The sequence below is a fragment of the Echinops telfairi genome, unplaced genomic scaffold (genome assembly GCF_000313985.2).
Source record: "Echinops telfairi isolate 266 unplaced genomic scaffold, ASM31398v2 ScPeMD7_70;HRSCAF=299, whole genome shotgun sequence".
Taxonomy (NCBI): Eukaryota; Metazoa; Chordata; class Mammalia; order Afrosoricida; family Tenrecidae; genus Echinops; species Echinops telfairi.
The window spans coordinates 26,206,484-26,218,860 of NW_022103968.1; the positions used below are offsets into that span (position 1 = coordinate 26,206,484).

Here is a 12,377-nt window from a genome sequence, read left to right on the forward strand (position 1 = left end):
TACCCCCTTCACTGCCAACATCAGGCTTGGGGCCCTCCCCACTCCTAAGTGGATGAGTCCACCCACTGACCCCTCTGCCCCCATTTCCCGCCCTCCAACTCCAGGCAGCCGGCAAAGAGCACAGGACACAGCCACTTCTGCAAATATGTTTAATGCACTTAGATTACATGGAAGAGGAGGAGACGGGGAGGAGAGGACATCTGAGTCATCCAAAAATCCTTACAAAAGTCCCAGGCCAACTGCAGCCCCCGGGAAGCGCATCGCCACTGACATTAAAAACGAATAGAAAATTCTACAAAAGGCTGCTGGTTGCAGCTTTCAGGTACTTGTACAAAAGGGGTTTTTCTACAGGGCGCCTGACGCAACCTGAGGCCAGGTGACTCACTTGGCCGGGAGGGCCTGGCAGTCGGAGAGGACAGACAACCAGATACAAAAATAGGGTCTAGGGAGTTGGCTGCAGCTCTGCCCCATAGGGGCAGCAGCCTTCAGGGGCCCCCTCTGCTCCACACGCAGTCTCAAGACCTGGGTCTAACTTTAGAAATGCTCTAGCCTTTGTAGACTCTGTTCAAGGCATCCCCAGTCCCCACCTTGGGGCTCTTCGTTTGGAAGGGGAGGGGAGTAGGGAGAGGCACCAGCTCCCCAGACAGACCTGAGACCTTGCATGGGGCCTCCCCCATACTCTTGAGTCGGCAGCTGGCTCTGCCAGCTTCTTTCCACCCACACTGGACCTGGGGGTGAGGGGCACCACGAGTCCCCCTTACATAACAGGTGAACACGGCAGTGGCGCCTCTTTAGAGAGGCTCCAGCACCAGCACCGCACCTGGAGGGGCAAGTCCTGGGGTGCCTGAGAAGAGCCAAAAGGAGATGGGAAGCACCCTACCTCTCCACCCCACAATGAGGGAGGAACTCCCAGAAACCTGCAGCATGTGAACCCCCTGCACAAGCTTGGGGCATTGAGCCCGGTGGCACATGCTAGCCCTTGCCCGAGCGATAATCAGGGAGGGTCTGCTCCCCAACTATGGATCCTGAGACCTCTGGGAAGGAACCACCACCCAAAGGAAAGGAGACCAGGTGGGAGATGGACAGGCGGCCGCTGTTCCCGTCCCTCACCAGTGCTCCGTAGGAAGGTGGTGGAGGCCTGGTCCCAGCTGGACCCTGGCTGGAGGTGAGGCTGACCATCGATCCACACAGGCTCGAATCAGCTGCCTTTCACCCATGACCCAGCTGAGCTCAGAAAATGCCCTCTTCCCCTGAGAACCAGGCAGCTCATCCTGCTGCAGGAAGTCGTTGGCAGGTCCCTGGGAGAAGACTCAAGGAGAGGTAGGTCAGGATGGCAAGGAAAGGAGGCAAACTAAAGGCATCTCCCCGTCCACAAAATGTAACCATACAAGAACTTCAGAGGCAGGGCTGGGTGGTGGGTGGGTGATGGCCAGGAAGTGACCTTTTGGAAAAGTTCTCGGGGCAGTAGAAGGCACAGCTGCTGCCCGCATTGCATCAGGCCAAGGTAAGCTCCTCTCCCCTGTACCTCTCCAGCGGGATCCGCCTGGGAGAGGCTAGCCCAAGCTCCAGTCCCTCCTGCCCCCGGAGAGCCCAGGCAAGGCCCTCCTGATCTATCACCAGCAGGCCCTGTGGCCTTGTACTGCCTGTATGTGCGGTGGGAGAGGCCAGGGCAGTGAAGGCCCCCTGTAGGGTCCCTGGCAGATAAGATGGCTGTTTGCAGGAAGGTGGGAGTGTCTTAAAGTTGCAGTCTCAGGGGGTCTGGGAGCAAGAAAGGGTCTTGCTGACCCTGGGCCCGGGGTGGGAGGCAATCCCAGAAGAGCCCCACTCCCAAACCAAGGGCTTTGGAAGCTCCAGCGATCTGCAGTCTTTGGGGTGAGGGACACAGAGGAGGAGTCAGGCCAAGGAATGGGAAGGAAAGATGAGAACGAAAAGGATGCAGGGTGCGTGGGAGGGGACAGTGCGGTGCTTGCAAGCCAAAGGGAGGGACCCACTGCTGTGCTGCTTTAGGAGTCAGTCAGAGGTTGGCAGGCCCAGGAGCCTGAGAAATGGGATGGAGGTGACCACAGAGCTGAGACCCAGGCCCTGAGCGGCAAGAGGCGATAGTCTGTAAGGGGCAGGGCCTCACTCTCTCCCAGGGGGGCCTGGTTGGGTGACAAAGCCAGAAAAGGAGGCTGAGACGCAGATGGTCCTCGGGAGAGGCCCCAGTTCACGGGAGAAGTAGACCCCCGTCCTGGCCCCAGCTCACCGGGCTCAAGGCTACCAGGGGGAGTGTGTTTCAGGACTCCGCCCACCCACTACCCTCCCCAGCTCACTCTGCAAGGCGGGCTCTTGCAGGGCAGGGGCTGCCGGGCATACACCAGGCACCTTTTCCTGTGGCGGTGGCCTCTGTTGTCGGAAAGGTTAAATTCACCTGGGAATAAAGTTCTGTTTTATAAAAAAAACAAAAAAACAGTATATACAAAGCTTCCGGACATCTCTGCAGAGCAATAAGACATCATCCAGTTTCAGAAAAATAAAATAAGGATGAAGAAAACCAAGCACACTGGGAGGCACTGTTCTGTGGCCAGCAGAGCCACACTCCCATGGCTCTCTGGAGCTGAGCGAGGCCGAGCCATAGCTGTGCCTGGCCCGTGGACCTCTTCCTCCTGGCACGGGCAGGTGAGGGGGTCACCTGTCCCAACCCAGGGGGCACATCAAGGGTGCAGTTTCAAATCACAAACCAGATCCTGGTGCCGCAGCAAGACCCGCTCACTGGCCAGCAGGGCCGTGGCTCGGCTGGCTGGGTGGGGGAAGCCCCCGAGCAGGAGGTGGGCAGGGCCCACGGCCTGGCCCAGCACCCCGCTGGACTGCACACTCATCCTCAGACGTCTCCTTTTATTTGCGGGACTCTCAGTTCTGCTGCTGTTGCACTGAAGTCACTGGGGAGCGGCTGGGCCCCCCGAGGCCCCATAGGGCCCAGCCCCAGCTAGTGCAGTGGGCTGTCAAACACCACGTCGGGCAGGATGGAGACCTTCAGCTTCTTCTCAGGCCAGCTGTACTCTTTGGGAAGTTTGAACTGCGGAAGGGGAGACACAGTTAGCAGATAGTTGCAAGACGATACCAGGCACACCTCCGCCTCCTCGGGCAAGGCCCCTTGCCCAGACCCAGGCCTTCCTCATCCCAGGTGTGCTGGGGGCAAAACAAGCCCCGGGGTTGCTGGGCATCGGTAATTCCCAACACTCGGCCCAGCTGGGCAGCCGGGGCTAAGCTGCTGTAGTTTGCTGACCCCAGCGGCCCCTCACCCTGACAATCATTAACCAGGGCTGGAGGAGGCCTGTTTTCTAACTCTTTCTTGACTCTGCTGACCTCCTCTCCTGCTCACTTCCTTGGTTCTGCCTCCGGCCACAAGCATGTAAGGAATCTGCTCCCAGAGGCCCCTGGCGCTGGAGGATGGAGGCGAGGGGGAGGCTGCTTGTGCTACAGGGAAGTGGCTTGAGGTCTGGGACCCTGTGGTGCTGCCCGGGCCATGGCCTCTCTTTCTGAGGCTGCTGTGGGAAGGATCCTGGAACTTGTGGCCTGTGCCAAAGGGTCCAAAGGGAAGGGGGTCCTGGCTTAGCCCCAGAGTCAGTCCCACAATGTGGGCTCTGAGGGGTGGGGATGAGGAGGAGAGCGACTTCTAGCCTGCTCCCTTGGACTCCTCCTCAGTCAAGGCCACCGGCTGGAGGGGTCTTCCTGCCCCACCCCAGGAATCATCAGTTTGCCTATAGTAGTGGTGCTCAACCTTCTTAATGCCTCGACCCTTTAATACAGTTCCTCATGTGGTGACCCCCAACCATGAAAGTACTTTCGTTGCTACTTCATAACTGTAATTTTGCTACTGTTATGAATCGCCATGCAAATATCTGATATGCAGGATGTACTTTCATTATTACAAACTGAACATAATTAAAGCATACTAATTAATTACAAAATAATATGTAATTATATATTGTGAAATATTTATGTGGTCTTAGGCGACCCCTGTGAAAGGGTCGTTCGACCCCCAAGGGGGTTGCAACCTCCAGGTTGAAAACCGCTGGCCTATAGTGTGGGTTCTCTCACTGGCCCAGGAACTGCTGGCGGAAAGGTGGGGTGAGGCTGCCCTACTGGGCTCCCCTGCACGTGGCCTGGCACCCAGCTGGTGCTTGTAGGTGCCCCTGGGCTGGGACAGCTGCTGGAGTGCAGACACAGGGTTTGCCTTTTGTGTCTCTCCCACTGTCCCAGGGATGAGCAAGGAGTCATGTCCAGGCTGAAGGGGAGGGCAGACCAGTGACAGCTGGGCTGGAAGTGGGCAGGCCTGGCACTTCCTGCTGGCTCCCTCCCTCTGACCAGGACTGGTCATGCCAGAACCCAAGTGGAGAGTGAGGCAGGGTGTGGGGGGACAGCTTCTGGACAGGGGATAGAGGAAGAAGTAATTTTCAGTGACCTACTTTCTTGAGCTCCCCCTGGCTCTCCTGCTGGGACTGCCCCCCCTCCTGTCCCCTTGACACCCAAGCTCAAAGCAGTGGTCTGGCACAGCGCCATCCCAGGGTGACAGGCCTCTCCGGAAGCACTTCTGGGCAGCTGGCTCTGGCCGGGATACATGGGGAGCTGGGCCTCAAGTGCGGAGCCTGGTGGGGGGCTGAGGAGCTGGCACCAGGGCTGCCACAGGCTGGGTGCTCGGTGCCTGCTTGGTGAATGCATGGATGAATGACTTTATCAAGTGGCATCCCACAGGACAGAGGGGACACTAGCCTCTCAGGGCTGGCCTCAGGCTCTGGGGAGTTCCTGTTCCCTGGGAGATCAGCCCCACCCCACCCCGCCCTGCCTTACCCACCCTGAGCCCCTCTCAGCCTCTTCACTGGCAGAGGCCTGTGGGTGCCAGCACCAGTCCTGCTGGGCCCAGGGAGGTGAAGGAATTCCCCCCCACCACCACCACCCCCAAGCAGCTCCAGACAGAAAGGGCAAAGGCAGGGTCTGTCTCAGCCTCAAGGTGGGGAGCCATGGGACCACTCTAGCGTGGGGGATAGCTTGCGAGGCTCCACTAATCCACCAGGGCTTGGAGGCGACAGAGGTGCAGATCCCACTGGGGCACTGGTGAGCAGCAGGCTGGGGGAGGGAAAGGGACTTTCCAGAATGAGGTAAGTCCCTGCAAATGAGGATGCTGGGAACAAGGAAGCAAAACAAAGGGGTTTATGGACTCTGTTCATGTGCCCCAGAGGGGTGGCTGGCCATGGGGGGGTTCTGGGGGGGGCTTAAGCCCCACCTGGCCTGCCAGTGCCGCTGGCTGTGATCTCAGGCTGGGAAGAGCCTAGGAAGGGAAGGAGGGTAACTAATTCCTGGGTGGCCCTGGGCGAGAGAGGAGTCCCTTGCTGCCCACCAGAACTGCCCAGTGGAATGTTCTCTGGCAGCAGACATGGGCTTTCTGTTCAGAACTTGCCAGAGAACACAGTGACGAGGGGGTGGAACTCTCGCTAGCCTGAAGGTCCTGGCTGCCTCTGCAGTGAGGTTCTCAGAGGCTGGCAATTCCACTTGCTGAGTGTCCTTACAGGGGCTGGGGCCAGGGCAGGGAGCTGTGGGGTGATCCGGCATCTCGGGGGTGGGGGTGGGGGTGTCTCCTCCCCAACCGGTCCTCTGGGGGGACCTCAGAGAGGCACCGGAAGCTGCAGCCACCCCACCCCACCCCCACACACACCCCCACTCACGCATGCACACGCACGCACAGACGTGCACAGGCTCCTGGAGACTGGAGCCCGCTGTCAGAATCAAACAGGCTTACTTCCTCTGGAGAAGTCAAATCTTCTAAGTCCTCCAGCATTTTCTCTACAAACTCTTCAGTCAACAGAATCTGGGAAGGAGGCACAAGGCAGGCTTTTATTTTATTTTATTTTTTTAAAGATGTGGTTCTCTGTATGCCAAGCTAGGGCGCTTTCTTCTGGCCTCGGAGGGGGTCTGAGTCCCTGGTGGAGATCCTTGGTGACCGTTCCAAGGGCAGGCACAAAGGTTGGCTTCCTCCCCCACCCCCGGGACTCCCCCCTCAATATCAGAGGCCTGGGGCAGGAGGCGAGACCTGGAGGGGGGTGTGTGGCCCAGGCCCTAGAACGGAGCCAGAAATGAAGAAGCCTAAAGGGAAACCCTGGAAGTCTCCTGGCTGGCAGGCCCGCTGCTTGCTGTGGCAAGGTGGAGGGGAGCAGAAAAGCTGGGGGTGGAGGTGGGGCAGAGAACAGCTGCCGCCAACTCCCTCCTGGCCCAAAGGGCTCCCAGGTCCGCCCCAACCACTTGGTAGGACAAAAGGAATCTGTTTGGATTTGGGATCCCAGCCCCATCTGGAATCTGGAAATGGCCCCAAAAGTACATCCACAAATGTGCAGGTCGGTGACGTGGGAGGCTGGGGACCCACTGCCCTCAGTTAACAGATGGGAAAGGGACCCTCCACTCCCACTCCCAATCCACCCGCCTTCATATCCTCGCTAGCCCCACTCGGTATGGCGGCTGAGTTCCTCCTGGGTGCCCCTCTTCACTCCTCACCCCCAGCTGGCTCTGCCACTTGGTTGGTTCTGGTCTGAGGGTGGTCTTGAGCCCACTATTCAGGGGGTGCTGCCAGTCGGCCCCCTCGGTCCCTGAAGAGGCTTTCACAGCCAATGGGAAGGTGCAACCGCTCTCTCTAGAGTCTACACTCTCAGGGTCCTTTCTCGCCAGGGTCTGCTCCGGCCAGACTGCCCTGGCTTCCTCTAGCGGGCCCTGGAACACCCTGTGTGGGTGCAGAGAACACGGACAAAGGGGAGGGCTCCTGGGAGGGAAACCCTCCCTGTGAGAAGGATGGAAATCTAGAACGTAAGAGAAAATACCCAGTAGATTTCCCCTGGAAGGTGTCCACTCTGATAAGCTCCCCTGGAAACCAGAGAAGAGTTGGCATTCCAAACAGGGTTGGCTCGTGGGACACAGAGACTTGGCAGAAAAGGGAGAGCGGACAAGCAGGGTCACTGGGGACCTCGGGGATGGAAGGCTTCAGAGAAAGGGGGATGGATGGGCTGGGGGAAGGGAGGGAGCGGACCACCACCACCACACTCGCACTAGCATCTTCTCTCAGTCAGCCCTCCTGATAGAAGAGGGCCAAGGCCCAGAGAGGTTAGGGAACTGGCCGAATATCACGAGACAAGACCACATTGCCGTCGTGCGTGGGCACCAAACCCAAGAACTGCTTTCAAATCCTGGACTCTGAGCCCCAAGATATTTACTCACTGTTGCATTTTCCCACTCACGTGCCCCTCGATCCATTAGTCTCAGAAGCATTGCCCGGACACCTCTGCTAGGCCTGGCCCTGGGTGGAGCTCTGGGAATGCAGGCACGGAGGTAGCCTCTCCTCCATCCTTCTCTGCCCCCATCCCCACCCCTGCCCCAGCATGTACACTTGCCACCGCTGCCCACTCCCCCAGCAAAAGTCCAGCGTTTCCAGTGATCACCGGTCTGTGTGTGCGGCATAAAAGTCACATTCATATTGTTGGCATTTCTGGGGCTTCCTGCCATTTCTGCAAATGCTAGCACAAACACAAGCATACCTCAAACCCAGTGGTGTTACAATGGCTCCAGTGGGGCCGGCGGGGTAGACTTGAGCCCACACAGACTTTTCAGGGTGGGGCTTTCTGCTAGAGGTAAACAGGTCTGTCACTGTGATGGCTGGGGGCGAGGCGGGCGGGAGGGGGAAAGAGGCAGGCAGGGGGGGAGAGGCTAGAGGGACTACAGGCCACCCGGGCCACCCAAGGAGCTTCTCTGAGGAGCATCCGCCATCCACCCCTGACGAGGGTCTGGTCCTGGTGCTGGGGGAGCGGGCAGCAGTGCATCCAGCAGGCTCAGGACCTTCTGTGGGGGGCTACCTTTGCAACCAATTAGCGCAAGGGTGGCAAGAACTGACACCCCCCAAAAAAAAAACAACAACACAATGAAAAACAAAAAAAGGGGACAAACCCCAGTCAATCTGACTTTTTACACCTCTTTGCCTCCTCAATTTTCACATTTGGTGACTTGCTGGGTCCTGCTGGAAACCGCATTATTTTTTAAAAGATTAAAGGGGGGAAATTAGACATGAGGACTGCGTGATATTAAGGATGGCATTCCCTGCAAAGCAACGCGACAGACTGTCATAGCTCCAGGCACCTAATTTAATTTCCTTTGGGAGCTAAACCTTAGAAGCTGGGATTGAACAAACAGGCCCTGTTCTTTGTATATTTCAGACCTGGAGCTGAGCATGCTAACAGATCCCATCAACAGGGCAGGAGACAGACAGCTCCAGGGTGCTCTCGCGAGGAACAGACTCACTGTTGTGATACAACTGTGGGAAAAGCCCGCGCCGCTCACTTGCTTGCTCACTCGGGAGGCCTAGGGCTCCTGGAACTCACTGGTCCCCACGGAGTTAGCTGCCGGGCTCTGCCACAGATAATGAGTCCGCTTATGGTCACGGCAGGCGTAAAGGCAGCGGCTAAAACAGCAGGCTATGGGTCCTCCCTAGGCACTGCGCAAGGGCCCAATGCCAGTCATTTCACTAGGTCCTCCCCAAGACGCTGCAGGGAGGGAGGCGATCTCTCCCAGTTGCAGGTGAGGTGGAACCAAGAGATGACTCTGGACCAGAGGCACAGCCGTCTGGCTGCATGGTGGGGTGGGGGCGGGAGCCCTTTTCCTGCCTGGGTGGCTACTCTGGTCCCAACTCCAGAAGTCTGTCTCCTCGGACCGACCCCTCTCTCTCCTCTGTGGGGAGGTCAGGGTGCTCATCGCTGCTCAAGCTGTGATCCCAACCCCAAGCAGCCACCTGCTCAGCTCAAGTGGGTCTCTGTGGGGCTCCAGTCCCAAGCTTCCCAGACAGCCAGCCACACGCTGTCTGTTTCCAAACCCAGGCTGGCCATGTGGAAAGGCCAGAGAGCCATGCTCAAATCGAGACGGCTTCTCAGGGCTTGGGGGCGAATTTCCAGGCTGGTATAGATACAGACATAAAACAACTGACCTGGGCTCAGGACAAACAGCGGTAGAAATAATAATGATTATGAGGAAGACAGGAGCACTTGCCAGGAGCCAGGTGTGAAATCTTATTTTGTTATCCCAAGTGAGGTGCGCACACAGCCCTTGGAGGAAGGAGACCCTTTAGTGAGAGACACACACTTCTAACACTGGGAGACACTTGGTAAAGTGTGCAGTTGCTAGGCCACAGCAACATGTGTGCCTGGGTGCACAGTGGTCTGCTCCTGGGTGATGGCCACCCTCCCTCGGCAGGCAGGTCACTTCCCACCCAAAGTGACCTCCGAACACAGCAGAGAACTGCTCCAAAGGGTTTCTGGAGATGGAAGTCTTCTCATCTTTCTCCGAAAGGGTGGCTGGTGGGTTTGAACTGCTGGCCTTGAGCTTAGCAGTCCAGAGCCTTAGCCACTGCACCAGATTATAGTCTCAGAACCATAGGACAGCTCTGTCCTGTCACGGAGGGGTCACTGAGTTGGAAGTGACTGAATGGCCCACAAGAACAAATAACGAGGCTCCGTCCCGACTGGAATCAGACTGGTGGCCCAGGCCACGGCACCCGCACTGGGTGCCCCACCGCAGCCTAACAAGGCTGTGGATCTTTGCTGACTCCAGTGGGCTCATACCACGTGCCAATGCCAGCCTGGTTGAGTGGTGGCGAGGGAGGATTGTCAGCAACCTCCCCGTTGCCCAGGCCCCGACAAGTTCCAGGAGGGAACCTGAAAAGTGATCTTTCATCGGCACCTGTCCTGGGCAGGCCCGGCTGGGTTGCAAAGCAGGAGTCCCGCAGCTGAGATGTGACATCAATTCAAATGCCTGTGGTCAATGTCAGTCCCAGGTCTGCAAACAGCAGCTGACAATGCCGCTCCTTCCCCTTGCAGTGGACAGTCCACACTTTGTCCAGGGCTTCGTTTGCTCTGCGTGTTGATGTGTTCGTGCTTCCCATCGAGGAGCTTAGCTTTGTATCCCTCCCTTTCCTTCTCTCGGGGAAGGAAGTGTGCTGTGGACAATGGGGGTGGGGGGGGCGTGTGGGGGAGCTTGCCAAGGAGCTGCTCTGACACCCAGGTGGCAGGACGCCTGTCTCCATCCCTTCCCCCCAACATGCCAGAGAAAAGCCAGAGGGCAGCCTGTCCAGCCTGCAGACCGCCCAGGCTCGTGGCAGGGGCCTGTGTGGAGGTACCAGCTGTGGCGTGGCGGAGCCTGCCCGGGGAGGCCTCACTCATTTCCTGCTCTTGGTGGGTGGCAGGCAGTTGGCGTTGGTGGCCAGAAGCAGGTTCAGACTCCTGCTCTGGCTGGGCTGCTGGCTGCTGAGGACACAGCGGGGTGCCATTGTCCCTGCACGCCCTTGTGGGTGCAGTCCCAGGACAACCTGGGTGGCACAGGTGGCCAGGTTCACCCGTGGAAGGAGAACGGTCGGGGCACCAAAGGCCTGGGCCAGGAATTCCCAAGTCATCCTCCACGCAGCAGCCAGCTGGGTGGGTGGGGAAGGCGGGCCTTGTCCAGGAGCGAGTGGTGAGTCAGCGGCGGGCTGGGAGGACAGCCCACCAGAGCAGCCGCTAAATTTCCTCTCCCAAGCGGGGGCCTCTCATCAGGGCTGGTAGAGAATGGCTGAGGATGGGGGTGCCACCTGGGTGAGCTATCAGACACCAGGCAGCCGAGAAAGCATCTCGGGCTTAAAAAAAAAAAATCTATTTGGTGATATGAGCTCTGGAGCAGAGCCCTCTCCCCGTTCTGACCAGCCCTGGCTGGGGACGGATAAGTGCCTCAACTTCAGGTCAGGCTCCCGCTCGGGGGACTTACACCCCAGTGTTGACAGACTTGAGGGAGAGGCTTGTGGAAAAGCCACTGGGGTGAGGGAATGTGGGGGAAATGTGTGTGTGGGTGGGGGGAGGCGGTACCAGACAGGACCTTGGCAGGCCTCCCACCCAGGGTCTGAGAGGGTTTACAGGTGGTAAAGCTGAGGGAGTGCAGGTCTCAGCCTCTGGACGGGATCCTGGGAACCAGAGCTGGGTTCCCACTCCCCTGGCTCCTCCGAGGTCAGGGAGCGTCCACTGTGCTCATCCGGTGCAGCAGCTGTCCCTGCTTTCCTGTGTGCTGTGGCCCTGACTGTCCCGGGGCTGTCAGGCAGGAGAGGGTTCAGGCCCGTCTGGGGCCTGGGGCCATCCTAACGGTGCCTCCAAAGAGGCCCAGTGTCCCTAACCGCCTGCCCTTTTCCTCCCAGCATCTCCCCTGTCACTCTTCCCTCCTGTGGGGTGCCAAAGCGGTGCCATTCCCCCAAGAGATAGCAGGGCTGGGCTTGGGCCAGAGGCAGGTGCCAAGGCTGGCAGACAGGCGGGCTCTCCAGGCTGATGCAAGAAAGTCATGGCAGCCCCTCCCCGTTCAGCAGGGACCCACAGGGAGGGTGTGAGCACCCCGGGAACAGGAGTCTCTTCTTGCCCTGTGAAGGCCGGCTTCTCTGCTGAGGGGCCTGAGGGTGCTTCTTGGCCCAGGGCAAAGGGCCTCACTGATGAATCTGGCTCAGAGCTATCCCCAGGCCTCCAGGAGGTCCCGCAGCCTTCTGGGGAGACAGCCAGCCCCACGGGGTGACCTAGAGGCCCGAATGTCATCACAAGCCCAGGTTCCCACAAGCTAGGGAGCTGTCTGTGACTGCAATGGCAGGACCCCTAGGGGAAGGCAGGCCAGCAGGCAGTTGGAGGCAGGCATGCTGACTGCCTCGGAAGGAGGAGGGCCGGTGCTGGGAATCTGGCTGGGGCCCGGCCGGGTCGGAGGGTTTCCCAGGGCTCCTGGAAAGGGCCTGAGAAATCCCTGGGCAAGCAAGCTAGCTAGTGAGGGTGCATGCTTGGGCAGTGGGGCCTCGGCCAGCCTTCCCGGGAGCTCCCCTTCGAGCAGGCCCCCGTGGTGGACCACACTAATGAGCCCATAGCACAGGCCTTTGATTAAGCAGCTCCCAGCACAGCAACTTTATTGAAACATGCCGAGGCCAGCGGCTCTTTCCCACCGCTCCCTGGTTCCCCAGGCAACAGCCCACAGGAGGGGACCATGTGCTGGGGAGCCAGTGGGTGGCCAGTTCTCAAGCCCAATGAGGGGCTGGGGTGGGGGTGGGGTCAGGGGCACCCCCTTCTCCCTTCCGTTGGTTTAGGGTGAACTGAGGGGCAAGGCTAGCATAACTGGAGAGACTGGTCACCCCTTCCTGGGCCAGCCTCCATGTTCCTGGTCCCCCTGCTCCTGGGAGAGGAGGAGGAGACTGCTTCCTGGGGTAAGGAAGTGAAAGCAAACTGCAAGTCATTTCTTCTTGAGTTTGGGAAGACCCTCATCCCTACATTCCCAACCTTCAGGACACGTGGGAGGGGTATTCATAAAGTTCCAAGGAAAATGGA

At 58.8% G+C, this 12,377-nt stretch overlaps 1 protein-coding gene across 2 annotated transcripts in view; it reads right to left on the bottom strand.

Moving 5' to 3' along the window:
- Nucleotides 1-135: 135 nt before the first annotated feature.
- Nucleotides 136-12,377, bottom strand: part of SUFU (SUFU negative regulator of hedgehog signaling) — a 63,157-nt gene continuing 50,915 nt past the window's right edge. For both annotated transcript variants that reach the window (XM_045291250.1, XM_030885966.2), the window contains exons 9-10: nucleotides 5,777-5,845; nucleotides 136-3,055 (exon numbers count right to left, since the gene is read on the bottom strand). In XM_045291250.1, the coding sequence (XP_045147185.1) occupies nucleotides 2,966-3,055; nucleotides 5,777-5,845 (159 nt within the window). In that variant the 3' untranslated portion in view covers nucleotides 136-2,965. The remainder of the gene's footprint in view (nucleotides 3,056-5,776; nucleotides 5,846-12,377) is intronic.